The 14,798-nt window shown below is 40.0% G+C and overlaps 4 protein-coding genes across 4 annotated transcripts in view; 1 reads left to right on the forward strand and 3 right to left on the reverse strand.

Moving 5' to 3' along the window:
* Nucleotides 1-2,360, reverse strand: part of nup93 (nucleoporin 93) — a 31,430-nt gene extending 29,070 nt beyond the window's left edge. The window contains exons 1-2 of the mRNA XM_042411683.1: nt 2,218-2,360; nt 601-783 (exon numbers count right to left, since the gene is read on the reverse strand). Of these exons, the coding sequence (XP_042267617.1) occupies nt 601-779 (179 nt within the window). The 5' untranslated portion in view covers nt 780-783; nt 2,218-2,360. The remainder of the gene's footprint in view (nt 1-600; nt 784-2,217) is intronic.
* Nucleotides 2,361-4,653: 2,293 nt separating this feature from the next.
* Nucleotides 4,654-6,386, reverse strand: steep1 (STING1 ER exit protein 1). Its single transcript, XM_042411688.1, has one exon. It carries the CDS (start codon nt 6,216-6,218, stop codon nt 5,541-5,543), a length of 678 nt encoding a protein of 225 aa, XP_042267622.1. The 5' UTR covers nt 6,219-6,386; the 3' UTR covers nt 4,654-5,540.
* A 1,215-nt stretch (nt 6,387-7,601) lies between these two features.
* LOC121897293 (metallothionein A-like) lies at nt 7,602-8,546 on the reverse strand. Its single transcript, XM_042411695.1, has 3 exons — nt 8,435-8,546; nt 8,250-8,315; nt 7,602-7,811 (listed from the first exon to the last, which is right to left on the reverse strand). The coding sequence occupies exons 1-3, from the start codon at nt 8,457-8,459 to the stop codon at nt 7,720-7,722; spliced, it is 183 nt and encodes a 60-aa protein (XP_042267629.1). The 5' UTR covers nt 8,460-8,546; the 3' UTR covers nt 7,602-7,719.
* Nucleotides 8,547-9,360: 814 nt separating this feature from the next.
* On the forward strand, nt 9,361-10,294 carry LOC121897290 (metallothionein A-like). The gene is made up of 3 exons (XM_042411692.1): nt 9,361-9,475; nt 9,595-9,660; nt 10,087-10,294. The coding sequence occupies exons 1-3, from the start codon at nt 9,451-9,453 to the stop codon at nt 10,176-10,178; spliced, it is 183 nt and encodes a 60-aa protein (XP_042267626.1). The 5' UTR covers nt 9,361-9,450; the 3' UTR covers nt 10,179-10,294.
* The last annotated feature ends 4,504 nt before the right edge of the window (nt 10,295-14,798 follow it).

Raw genomic sequence — 14,798 nt, forward strand, 5'->3', positions numbered from 1 at the left:
ATTGTTTATAAGGAAAATCAGACCAAATATTACAATACATGACACTTATAATACATTTAATTGTTTGAATAAACATGACTCGATTAAACATGCTTTCAAAGTTCATAAAAGAAGAAGAAGCCTGTAGCCCAGAATAGTATGCAGATCTTTCACATAGGCTCAGTGAACATTTTAAAAGTGCTGTTGTATTTTATATTTTACAAAAAGAAGTCATATTGACAATTTGGCCCATTAGTGCACTACATACTACATTTTATAAGGTTCTAAAGATGAAATCTTCAGATACAGCCAACAGGAGCCAGGTGAAAAATGGAAAGGTTTTAGAAATATCTGGAATTCTGGGTTTAGAAGAGATTATAATTAATGCACTAAATCAAATGGTGTTGAATGTCATCACCTGATTAAAAAAAGAGACAAGTTACCAGAATAAAAAGAGCACATCAAAGTGTCAGGTGAAGAGAATCTGAAATTGCAGAAATCTACTCTTCTTACAAATTAGATGTGTGCAGTCCGCATAAATTCTGAGTGCTGCCAGCATACAGACTGTGACAAGGGAGACATTTTTACTATGCTTATGTAAGCACGAGACATATTCCTTACGCTTTTACGTCGGCAGCATCTTGCGAGGTACGGGTCAGGGTGCGGGATCGAAGCCTCTCCCCCGCCTGCTGGATCTCCTGAAGGTTTCTCTCAACGTGTGGCAACTCCGACACGGCCTCTGTCTCTGCAGCTAGCTGCTCAGCCTGCTGCAGAAGCTCCCCGAAACCCTCTGCATCCATACCTCTAGGCAGAGAGGAAGAGTGTTTATGAGTGAATACAAAGACAATATATGTGATCTACACCGAATGTATGCGGACGTATAAGGCCATTTTGAGCAATGTTCCTGATCAATGAAGTTTTAAAGGATTATTACATCAATGTGGTGAACTGAATCATAATTTGTCAGGTATCTAATTCCCTCGATTAACATTTATTTAAATGTTATTTCCTTCTATAAATTGTTTTTCAGTTGAATTTGTCAGAAACTATATTGTATCACGATATATATTGCAGTTGCAATATATATATTATATATAGTGTGATATAGGAGATTTATCCTTGTTTTGCACACAAAGCCCACAATTTAGTACACTGTGAGCTAAGAATGCACAAGTGAGCACAGAAAAACAACCTAGTATACTAGAGAACTCTATTGTAGTAGATAACTTGGAAAGTTGAATTAAAAAAAACACAACACAGCCACTGATCAGATCAAAATCAGATCAAGCAGCAGGATCAATGTAAAAAAAATAGTGATTCTGTCAGAGCCAAACACTTTATCATGCAACAGCAGAGGGACCTTAAAACATACAGCCACAGCTGGATTTTAAGGTTAAAAAGTGCAATGTTCTTATCAGGCAAAGTGACCTCAATCCAACTGATGATTATTATACTAGATGGAGGGCAAAAAGCCCTCAAAACAAACCAGAAGTGAAGATCACTGCAGCACACAGTTACATTGCTCTATGTATATAAGGGCTACAAACACAGTTTAGTATATGATGTGGATGTAAACAACCTCATATCCAAACTAAATGTTAGGACTTTATACAACACCACATAAGAAGAAAATGTGCATGGATGAATCAGAAACAACACTGCTTCACTCAGGACTTCTTTTTATCACAAGGAACATTGATTAATTTTAAAAATTAGCTGTATCTTAATTCCATTCTCAAAGGGGTCTTCGGTTTCATTTCAAGTTTCACAATTTCGCTAACTTACTGCCATAAATCTTCAACGTATCAAAGCATAGAGCTCCGGCCATATAGACTGTGAATAAAACATGTATACAGCATACATGTTACCAAAACATCTTCTGACAGCTGACATCAATAGGCACACCACGGTGTGCTGTGGTTGTCAAGTTAGCTCAGCGTTAGCACGATGCTAACCTCCTGGCCAGCTAGTTTGTAAAACAACAGAAAGAGATACCTGGAGCGGTCATTTCGCCTGTTGAAGAAGACAACTTAGATACCAAAGTGACAGTGATGCTGAAAACCTCGTGTTTCCCTCGTGTTTGTTAGTATGCTGCTTAAACCTGGCTAGCTTCATGTCAAAATGAATGGCGCTCAACGGCAGCTAACAGGCTAAATGGCTAATGTACGCTCACAATTTGGTCAACTTTAAAACGTTAATATTTACGTTAACTACACTTTGCTGTAGGTAGCTTCATACCTGTTGTGTAGGACGAATGTAAATACGGTCCTGTCTGTTGTCTTCAGGTGATTAGCACTTGTACAGTTTAGCTCAGTGGTACAACATGAACTGAAGTGTGTTATTTGGCCCGGCTCTTCTGGAGAGCACGCTGATTGGACGACACCATGCTCCGTACCGGATATCACACTTGCTCGCCCTCTTCAGGATGCTACACAGCCCGCTGCTCCGCCACTAGGTCAGGAGGACTGAAGAACAACACACCACTGTTAGTATCAAACTTAAACATCATGTCAGTCAGCACGAACTGGCCCATATCGACTCATCTATAGTTCTACTGGTGCATGAATATCAATTCAGGGCAAGCCATGTCTTATATCTGTGGTTTAATCCTAACACTCTTCTATTCATTGCTAAGTCTGTCTTAAAACAACAGTCTGGTGTCCATATGAACAGTGAAAGAGGTTTTCCTCGCTGTAATAATTCCTCCTGTTCATACTGGCTATTAAAAGATTCCCTTTAAATGTGCTTTCAATGTGTGTGATGGGGCCAAAATCCACACACACACACACACACACACACACACACACACACACACACACACACACACACACACACACACACACACACACACACTTTATCACACTTGTTTCCAACCTAGAAGTGACCTGATTTACATAGATCACCCCTCAAGTCCCTAGATTAGGCAGAATGTTTTTTTTTCTGAGCAAATGTCTGCTGGATCCCCACCTGCTTTTTTTTGTTTTAACCCTTGCCGTTACTTCATGAGAAGAAACCACTGGCTGTAGCTTGATGAACGGTCTGTTGCTTTGCTGGGACAGATCTGGTTATGTGGAGTACAAACCCCCAGAGCTACTTCATTATATAATGTAGTATGCACAACTGTTTCTCTGTTACACAACACAGCAACACAGCAGTGTTTCTGGGACAATTTACTACAAAACACACACATCTTTAACCTGAACTGAGTGGATCTCTGGTTCCATGGTTTCTGTGATCATCAGGTAACCTTGTGTTGCATTTATTCTGGTGCCTTTAGATACTGGAGGCATATTTATGAGGGTGTTATTGTGGCACAAAATCAGGGCATTACACTTTAAGAAAATACACTAATGAAAGAAAGATATAAAAAAGTTTAATCCAATTCATGAATGAATTAAAAAGAAACAACAAATATGTAACCTAGAGTGTGTCGACCCTCATGGCTGCCAACTTAAACACTTCATTCAATGTGGATTGTCTCATAATTAAACCTCACAGGTGTTAAAAAAACTTTATAATGAAATTAAAAGAATAATTTTTTCACAGCAGAGAGCTTAACTGTCACAAGAGGGAAGGCACAGGTGTGATTAATAACATTACACATTGTAGGGCACTGGTATTGATCATTATTGCTCATTAGTGCTGCTTCCTGGGACACTTACATGGAACTGAGCCATTGTTAATATTAGTTCCACTTTAGCTTTTCATGTCTTGACAATTTGAAATGTGAAGACAGGAAAGAGGTTGTACTATCAAATACTGTATATTCATGGGTTTGAACTTTAAAAATAATCATTTTATACATACTGTATATTTTTTTCAGATTAATTTACTATTATTAACCTATTTAGACATTTTTGGACTTTCACCTACCTATGTTAGTGTTCTCCTGCAATTAACGGTGAATTTACTCTAAACAATACATTTGTTAATTACATTTTTGCATCTCATTAAACTTTTCTAACAAATGTCTGTTCTTTATCAAGACAAAAGGAAAGCCTAATTGTGATCCAGTCTCCAAAACACATTGTTCTCCTAATCTGCCCTGTTTTTTGTGACCCAATTAAAGGGTCTGACCTGCCAATTCGACACTGGCCTACATTTACCCATCATCTCATTGATGACTGTCTGACACAGAAAACCTCAAACTTCTGATATAAATTTTTTCAAATAATAAACACTAGTATCTAATGGTAAAATAAAATTAAACATACATTTTAGAATTGTCTCAGTATTGTTAATATCCCAATAAGTGTTATGTAAATTCCAGGTATATTCATGGACAGTTTTAAAGAGTTTGACCCACTGATGAACAAGACTAATGAGTCTACAGTCATGCTAGCAGCTCTGAGACTGTGTCTGAGTTCAGTGCTTTGAGCTAAATTCTTACATGTCATGTTTACAATGACAACGCTAACATGCTGATGCTAAATAAGTGCAATGTCTGCCATGTTCACCATCTCAGTGTGGGCAAGCCTGTCTGCATACTAATATTTGAAAATTTAAACACAAAGTACAGCTGTGGCTAATGAGAATGTGATTAGTTTTGCATGACATTTAGTCATAAACCAAACTATTGACCTGATTGCAAAAAGTCAGGTTATCACCAATGTCATTAGGATTCATTGTCTAGCCACCAAGTATCTGTGTATAAAATTCAACTGCAATTCATCCAACAGTTGTTGAGATATTTTATTAAAAAACAGAAATATCAACCTCATGGAGGCATTAAACAAAAAGTCGGGATCCTCAAAGTCAGTAGGATTCATCCTCTGTGGAACGTGAAAGTTTGGAAAAAATGTTATGGCGATCCATCGCGTTGTTTAGATATTACAGTCTGCACCAAAATGATGGACCGACAGGTTTCTGATAATTCATAATTGAAAATATGGACCAGTTTTACTCTGATGTAAACACACCTTCATGAGCATCAGAAAATACAAAACCTAGATTTAGTCGGTGCTGTTGAGTGTCAGACTGGTGGTGGGGATACACAGTTTGCATTTCGATCACAGATTGCACCTTTAAACATCTTTTGCGAAGTGTCTCATTGATTAATCTATTATTTAAATGTCTACTTTATAACTGAAGGAGATTTGGTAATAAAAAATGACATTAACTTTTCTCTTGGAAAGACTTACTCAGTCGCTTGCTAAATGTCTTTTTGTCAAACTCTTGAACTGTGCAGCGATGTACATTTTGAAGACACACTATTTGACTTATTCAACATTTTGAACAGGCCTTTATGTTGCATTTTCTTAAAACAGCTGAACACATTTGAAGGACTTGCAATATTACATGAAGTAAAAAAAAATATTTTACAAAATCACAAATAGATTTATTGGGTCTTGAATGTTTCTACAAAATAACATTTCAAAAAAGGTCTACAACTACAGCCCACCATCACCCTCAGTCCTATTTTTACATGTCAAAATATTGTCCAGTCTTTCTCTACTGATGCTGTGCTGACCACAAACATTTCTGGCCAATGTTGCACAGATGAGGATCTCCAGAAGACAACAGTCAGTGTGTTTTCTCTGTCCTTCTCAGGGGAGATTCCTCTACTTGAACTGATTGTCAATGAGGGTGCCCTTCATCTTTGCCTTCTTGGCCTCCAGCTCGGCCAGCTCCTGCAGCCTCCTCTTACTCATGCCCTTCCTCTCCAGCTGCTTCTCGATCACTTTGGCATTTTGGGCGTACGAGTCCGCCACCTCCCTGGCCTCGATCTCCTCCTCCTCCTCGTCGATGGTGGACACGGTGACAGAGCTGAACTTGCCCATATCTTTGGTCCGCTTGGTCATCATGACTCGAACCTTCTTGGGAGCTTCCGGCTGCTTCTGGCTGTAGACGCTGGTGTTGCCGAAGCCCTGTCCGAACTTCACGACGGCTCCGTCCACGATGAAGGTGGCCGGGTTGTTCTTGTCCTGGTGCTGGTAGAAGAGCAGCAGGCCGCACTTGCCGCACTTCTTGCGGTACTGCCTCTCGATACCCTCGGCTCTCTTCAGGTACGCGTTTTCGTCCTGCTCCACGTTGCAGAACTTGTGCGCATGTTTGGCCGCGTCGATCACCCTGGCTCGGTCCCGTGGCCTCATCGGCAGCTTCTCCAGCTGGCAGTCCAGCACCAGAACCATCTGGCCGCACAGGCAGTAGTAGACATGGAGAGGCTTCTCTCCGTCGTCGTACTCCTCCCGGTCTCTGGTGTCGGAGCACACAACACTTCTAGACACGACTTTCGGCATGTTTCAGCGACTTAAATGTGTTTTAACAACAGTGCTGTCAAATTAAAAGCTACTGTTGAGACGCCATGGCGACAGTAACAAGACGTGCATTAAGATTTCGGCTCTAAACACAGAAACGACGCAACACTTCCGGTGTACGTTACTCTACCGATTCCGAAGAGAAACCAAAGGTTCCGCCTGGTTTGAACGTTCCGCAGAGGCCAAGGTCAAAATGAACCTACGTTGTTGCAGCCGCGTTCATATGAAAGATGTATTCTTACAAAAGGTCCATTTATAGACTTATCAAAATGCATTTAAACCAGTTTCTGAGCTGATTATGGCCCAAAATAAATCTGAGAGGGTTTGTGACTCTCTCAGATTTATTTTGGGCCATAATCAGCTCAGAAACTGGATCTCAGCTTGGAAAGGTTTTGATTGAAAGGATGAGAGGAAAAAACACAGGTCTGTTTTCTTCAAACTTTTACTAAATTTTTGCTCCTTTTCTTGTGCAAAGCGCTCCAGGTCTGTAAACATCCTTCATTTTAAAAGAGTCTGAGAATTAATATTCTGTTCTGCTGGCACCTGGAAGCTACTCGGCATCCTCTTCATCACATTCCTCACATATATTATAAATCCATTACAATTTTGTTATGCTGTTCTATGCTGTATTTGTGTAATGTGTCTTTTTTGTATATTCTGTACACACATCTACTGCACATCCGTCCGTCCTGGGAGAATGATCCCTGCTCTGCTGCTCTTCCTGAGGTTTAAGGGAGTTTTTCCCTGATTTAAATCACTGTACAGACTATAAAACCCCATGAGGCAAATTCGCAATATTGGGCTATACAAAAAATAGTGCTCAAGGATGTAAAATCAGTCTTTGGTCTATACATGCCTTCACTTTCTGGACAAACCTTTAACGACTTGAACCAGAAGTCTAAACCAAAACATGGCCATCACATTTTACAGTTTTTCCTGCTCTAACAAATCAAAACTGCCTGGCTTGATTTAAGGGAATAAGCCTATGTAGGTCCTGCAAACCACACATTCTCAAACTGTGGGTCTGAGCCCAGTCTACCTGATGACACCAATAAGCTTTCTTCTTTGACTTGTCAGATTTTTTTTGTTTATTAAATAAACTTAAGTCACTTCAGTTGCAGGGTCCTTGTATATTATGCATGCTAATTGTCATACACTAAGGGTGGGGGAGGACTTGAACTGAATCATTATGTTCATCAGTAACACCTGTTCTTTTCTTACTATGGATAGCAAGGTCTATTCTTACCAATGACTTGATTCATCATTGTACACTGCCTGCACATTATGACCTTTGTTAGATGCAGCACATGACAGTCAGCTTGTTATCCATTAACCTGAATTATTGCCAAAACAGCATGACAGATATCTGCATCAAGGAAACAAGTTTATTTCAACATTGAAAGACATTCTTAATCATTGCAGCTGCACAGTCGTTCACACAGGCTCCATCACATAGACAGAGAAGGCTGATGACGCGGACCCATCACTGACAGCAACTGGTGTCACATGTCTTTCCTTTGCACACGCAACCAGAGGCGCACTTGCTACAGTCGGATGGGCAGCATGAGCAGCAGCCTGCATTAAGAAAAAAATAAGCGTTACTGACAACCCTATGATCATTGATCTGTTGCAACAAAAAGCAGCCAAGGCCACCCTTTAATTCCAGGACAAGGATATTACACAAGTAAAAGCATCTTGAGCTAAACATTAAGAGGTTTGGGGTAGAATGAAGTGACCTTCTGTGATGCAGCCAATTAAAGCCACCTGGTTTCCTACATCTTGAGTAAAGAGGCAATTTTAGACAAGGCAGCATTAATTCAGTATGCCAGATATGAAACGGCAAGAAGTCAGTCTTAAAAGAAAACATAAGAATCCTAATTGGTGGCTTGGGTGAAGATTTTAAAAAAAAGAAGGCTACTAGTAAAATGTATTTCATCAACAGTCACCTTGACTGGATTCAAAATTAAGACACCTGTGAGTTAGATGTGTGTGTAAAGATGTGATTTGACTTACTCTTTTTGCAAGAGGTGCAGGAGCAGTTTGTGCAAGTGCAGGATACTCCGCAGTTGCAGGTTCCAGCTGAAAGTAAGAACACAAGACATGTCAGCTTTAGGAATTCATTTGTGTATGACAGCAAGTCCTATAAAGTAATAGGAGACGAAATATTAAGACCAACGAAATCCTTAAATAAAACTTACTCTTGGAGCATTCGCAAGGGTTCATTTTTCAGTGAGTGTAGTTCTCTTCTTTAGAGAGTGCAGCGTTTGTGCTTCTTCCCGTTGGAAGTGGTAGTATGAGTGTCAGAGAAGGGGCGGCTCTTTTATAGCATCCCGGTAACAACAAGACCGGGTGCAAAAAGCGTCTGTCACGCTGCACGCAGGCACGTAATTGACCATTACAAAGAGGTTTGTGCACACGGCTCAACTACGCAGCTGATTCCCAAAAGACGCGTAGGCGTGTTGTTTGTAAATTACATTCAGGTACGCGTTTTCGTCCTGCTCCACGTTGCAGAACTTGTGCGCATGTTTGGCCGCGTCGATCACCCTGGCTCGGTCCCGGGGCCTCATCGGCAGCTTCTCCAGCTGGCAGTCCAGTACCAGAACCGTCTGGTTACTCTACCGATTCCGATTACAAAAGACATTCTTAATCATTGCAGCTGCAATCAAATACACAGTCGTTCACACACGCTCAACTAGTACGGCTTTTGTCCGAACTAGTTGGCCAAAAGTGTCACTAGTTGCTGAAAAAGTGTAACTAGTACGAGTTTTTGTTCAACTAGTACGGCAAAGTTGCGAACTAGTTCGACAAAATGTCCAACTAGTGCTGCCAAAGTCTGAACTAGTAGAGGACACTTAAGTTTGATATCAAGGATATCTAAGAGATGCCCAAAGGGCTTTCCATACGCGGCCAAACATGCGCACAAGTCCTGCAATGTGGAGCAGGACGAAAACGCGTACCTGAATGTAATTTACAAACAACACGCCGACGCGTCTTTTGGGAATCAGCTGCGTAGTTGAGCCGTGTGTACAAACCTCTTTGTAATGGTCAATTACGTGCCTGCGTGCAGCGTGACAGACGCTTTTTGCACCCGGTCTTGTTGTTACCGGGATGCTATAAAAGAGCCGCCCCTTCTCTGACACTCATACCACCACTTCCAACGGGAAGAAGCACAAACGCAGCACTCTCTAAAGAAGAGAACTACACTCACTGAAAAATGGACCCTTGCGAATGCTCCAAGAGTAAGTTTTATTTAAGGATTTCATTAGTCTTAATATTTCGTCTGGTATTACTTTATAGGACTTGCTGTCATACACAAATGAATTCCTAAAGCTGACATGTCTTGTGTTCTTACTTTCAGCTGGAACCTGCAACTGCGGAGTATCCTGCACTTGCACAAACTGCTCCTGCACCTCTTGCAAAAAGAGTAAGTCAAATCACATCTTTACACACATCTAACTCACAGGTGTCTTAATTTTGAATCCAGTCAATGTGACTGTTGAAATACATTTTACTAGTAGCCTTCTTTTTTAAATAATCTTCACCCAAGCCACCAAGTAGGATTCTTATGTTTTCTTTTAAGACTGACTTCTTGCCGTTTCATATCTGGCATGCTGAATTAATGCTGCCTTGTCTAAAATTGCCTCTTTACTCAAGATGTAGGAAGCCAGGTGGCTTTACCATCACAGAAGGTCACTTCATTCCACCCCAAACCTCTTAATGTTTAGCTCAAGATGCTTTGACTTGTGTAATATCCTTGTCCTGGAATTAAAGGGTGGCCTTGGCTGCTTTTTGTTGCAACAGATCAATGATCATAGGGTTGTCAGTAACACTTATTTTTTTCTTAATGCAGGCTGCTGCTCATGCTGCCCATCCGACTGTAGCAAGTGCGCCTCTGGTTGCGTGTGCAAAGGAAAGACATGTGACACCAGTTGCTGTCAGTGATGGGTCCGCGTCGTCAGCCTTCTCTGTCCATGTGATGGAGCCTGTGTGAACGACTGTGCAGCTGCAATGATTAAGAATGTCTTTCAATGTTGAAATAAACTTGTTTCCTTGATGCAGATATCTGTCATGCTGTTTTGGCAATAATTCAGGTTAATGGATAACAAGCTGACTATCATGTGCTGCATCTAACAAAGGTCATAATGTGCAGGCAGTGTACAGAGATGAATCAATAAGTCATTGGTAAGAATAGACCTTGCTATCCATAGTAAGAAAAGAACAGGTGTTACTGATGAACATAATGATTCAGTTCAAGTCCTCCCCCACCCTTAGTGTATGACAATCAGCATGCATAATATACAAGGACCCTGCAACTGAAGTGACTTAAGTTTATTTATTTAAAAAAATCTGACAAGTCAAAGAGAAGAAAGCTTATTGGTGTCATCAGGTAGACTGGGCTCAGACCCACAGTTTGAGAATGTTGTATGGTTTGCAGGACCTACATAGGCTTATTCCCTTAAATCAAGCCAGGCAGTTTTGATTTGTTAGAGCAGGAAAAACTGTAAAATGTGATGGTCATGTTTTGGTTTAGACTTCCGGTTCAAGTTAAAGGTTTGTCCAGAAAGTGAAGGCATGTATAGACCAAAGACTGATTTTATATTCTTGAGCACTATAATTTGTATAGCCCAATATCGCGAATTTGCCTCATGGGGTTTTATAGTCTGTACAGTGATTTAAATAAGGGAACAACTCCCTAAAACCCCCTTTTAAACCTCAGGAAGAGCAGCAGAGCAGGGATCCTTCTCCCAGGACGGACAGATGTGCAGTAGATGTGTGTACAGAATATACAAAAAAGACACATTACACAAATACAGCATAGAACAGCATAACAAAATTGTAATGGATTTATAATATATGTGAGGAATGTGATGAAGAGGATGCCGAGTAGCTTCCAGGTGCCAGCAGAACAGAATATTAATTCTCAGACTCTTTTAAAATGAAGGATGTTTACAGACCTGGAGCACTTTGCACAAGAAAAGGAGCAAAAATTTAGTAAAAGTTTGAAGAAAACAGACCTGTGTTTTTTCCTCTCATCCTTTCAATCAAAACCTTTCCAAGCTGAGATCCAGTTTCTGAGCTGATTATGGCCCAAAATAAATCTGAGAGAGTCACAAACCCTCTCAGATTTATTTTGGGCCATAATCAGCTCAGAAACTGGTTTAAATGCATTTTGATAAGTCTATAAATGGACCTTTTGTAAGAATACATCTTTCACATGAACGCGGCTGCAACAACGTAGGTTTATTTTGACCTTGGCCTCTGCGGAACATTCAAACCAGGCGGAACCTTTGGTTTCTCTTCGGAATCGGTAGAGTAACCAGACGGTTCTGGTGCTGGACTGCCAGCTGGAGAAGCTGCCGATGAGGCCCCGGGACCGAGCCAGGGTGATCGACGTGGCTATGGAAAGCCCTTTGGGCATCTATTAGATATCCTTGATATCAAACTTAAGTGTCCTCTACTAGTTCAGACTTTGGCAGTACTAGTTGGACATTTTGTCGAACTAGTTCGCAACTTTGCCGTACTAGTTGAACAAAACCCGTACTAGTTACGCTTTTTCAGCAACTAGTGACACTTTTGGCCAACTAGTTCGGACAAAAGCCGTACTAGTTGAGCCGAGCGCCGAACTAGTTGAGCCAAAATCCCAACTAGTTGACTTTTTTGCGCACTAGTCGACTATGGAAAGCCCTTTGGGCATCTATTAGATATCCTTGATATCAAACTTAAGTGTCCTCTACTAGTTCAGACTTTGGCAGTACTAGTTGGACATTTTGTCGAACTAGTTCGCAACTTTGCTGTACTAGTTGAACAAAAACTCGTACTAGTTACGCTTTTTCAGCAACTAGTGACTCTTTTGGACAACTAGTTCGGACAAAAGCTGTACTAGTTGAGCCGAGCGCCGAACTAGTTGAGCCAAAATCCCAACTAGTTGACTTTTTTGCGCACTAGTCGACGACTGGACCCAACTAGTAAAGCTCAAAGTCCTACTAGTTAACTAGTGTGCCGAAAAGACGCCAACATGTTGACTATTTGAGCACAAATACGCCTTACTAGTTGACTACTAAAGCTCACTAGTACTACTAGTAAGAGCCAAAATGTCCACTAGTACTACTAGTAGAAGCCAAAATGTCCACTAGTTACACTAGTGGGTGATTTTTTTGACCTTACTAGTACTACTAGTATGAGCTAAAATGTTTACTAGTACTACTAGTATGAGCTAAAATGTTCACTAGTACTACTAGTAAGAGACAAAATGTTTACTCGTCGTACTAGTGAGAGCCAAAATGCCCACTAGTTGCACTACTAGGGTGTTTTTGACCTTACTAGTACTACTAGTAAGGCTAAAAGTGTTTACTAGTTGAACTAGTAAGAGACTAAATGCCCACTAGTAACACTAGTTGCGTTAAATGCTAATCAGGAGGCGGGACATTGTGCCTTCCTATTGGCTCTCCAGCAAGAACTCCACCCGGCCAAAATTTAACCCTGTAAAGCCTGATAAGTTTTCACTGTTGTTAACCAGCTCTTTGCTTACTATCCATGCAGAATAAAGCATGAATTAATTACTTTTTCTATTAACAAAAATGAATCTAAAGGTATTCAATTGTTTTTCTGTTGTTTACTGCTTGACTCATTTTCCTTGTTGCCTTTTTAAACAACACAAAGCTATGTAATCATTTTCTAAAACAGAAAAGCAGCTGCTCTGCTTCTTGCTTTTTCCTTTCAACACGGTCATATGAACATTTTATCATTCATATCATATCGTCACATTATTTAGCAGTGGTGATGGTTAGAAGAGTTGCTGATGATCACCAGGCTGGAAAGGGGTACAAAACCATTTCTAAAGAGTTTGGACTCCACTAGTCAACTGTCAGACAGACTGTATATAAATTGAATACATTCAACACCACTGTTACCCTCCCCCGGAGTGGTAAACCAACAAAGATCACACCAAGAGCAGGTGTGTAATAGTCCAGGAGGCCACAACAGACCCCAGGGTAACGTCTAGGAAACTAAAGGCTTCTCTTGCAGTGGCTACAGTCAATGTTCACATACTTTTGCTTCACACAAATATCTTAGATTAGATCATTTTCCTCAATAAATAAATGAAAAAGATTTTAAAAAATGATTTTTTTTGTCTCATTTGTTTAACTGGATTCACTTTATCTAGTTTTAGGACTTGTATAAATATCTGATCATGTTTGAGGTCATATTTATACAGAAATACAGAAAATTTTAAAGAGTTCACAAACTTTCAAGCAGCTATGTATAAAATGAAGCTTTTTGGGTTTTTTTTTTATTTTTTAGGGGAAATAGTGACCAGAATGAGTCACCTTCAGAGATTATTACACTGCTGATAGTCTAGTACATTACTGTAGGCTTCGGTTAGGGTGAGGGTAGGCTACTACAGGGCCAGCCTGACTATGTTGGTGCTCTAGGTGAGATTTAAATTGGAGCCCCAAAAAGTGCAACAATAATTCCACACTCGCACTAAAATGAAGTGTAACAATTATACCTCCAGCCCAGAGAAATCCTCCCTGTTCTCTGGACAAAAGGCAAGTGGAGGTCAAGGTGCCATTCAATGAGTGTTTGGTGGCTGAACGACAAGTAAGGCTTTGAAAATCAACAGATGAAAACCCATCGACTGCTCAATTTCCAAAGCTGAACAGAAAAAAGCAAACCTGTCAGTAACTCACTCAGTGCCCCTTCCCTTATTTGGTGCCCTAGGGGACCGTCTATGTGGCCTAAACCACGGCCGGCCCTGGGCTACTATTCACACAACCCTGATTATGATTCTTGGTTTTGGGATTTTATGTCAGCATGACATACAGCAGCTCATTCAATCAGAATCTGTTTTATTAGCCAATGCAAACATACAGAGAATGAGTCTTGGTGTTTGCTCACAAAAATCTACAACACACAAGAATGAAAATAGACAAAAGTAAGGTAATACTACTACTACTACTACTACTACTACTAATAATAATAATAATAATAATAATAAAGTCAATAAAGCAATATTAGAATTAAGTTGAAATTTTAAAGTCTATTTATAGAGTGGAAACCTGAAATGAAATATTGACTGTACAGAGCAAATATGGACAAAGAATTGAAGTGAATGAAATATATGAAAGTGACAGAGAATAAATTATATAAATTAATAATGAATTATTATTAATTTAAATTAAGGGAAATTATTAACATAATTAATAAATAATTAGATTATGTAACAGTAAGAGGTTGAATGCTATGCACAATCTAAAGTCCAGTTTGATGATGGAAGTGAAATATAAAGTCCAGTTTTATAACCTCGTCTTCATCCCGTTTATAAACACACAACGTTGGAGGGTTTTATTGTTTTAAGAAAGATGATTTCATATTAAATATACTCAGCCACATATTCCTGGAAATATATCATTAAACGAACAACTTCACATTTTACAATCACAGGCTATAAAACAGTTTTTTCTAAACAGACATGGTGGTGTTTGGATTCGGGTTGCGGCGGAACGGCGGCAGTTTGAAACGGAATGAAGCCAACTGACGGCAGACAGCAAAACCAGGAGT

The sequence above is a fragment of the Thunnus maccoyii genome, chromosome 5 (assembly GCF_910596095.1).
Source record: "Thunnus maccoyii chromosome 5, fThuMac1.1, whole genome shotgun sequence".
Lineage (NCBI taxonomy): Eukaryota > Metazoa > Chordata > Actinopteri > Scombriformes > Scombridae > Thunnus > Thunnus maccoyii.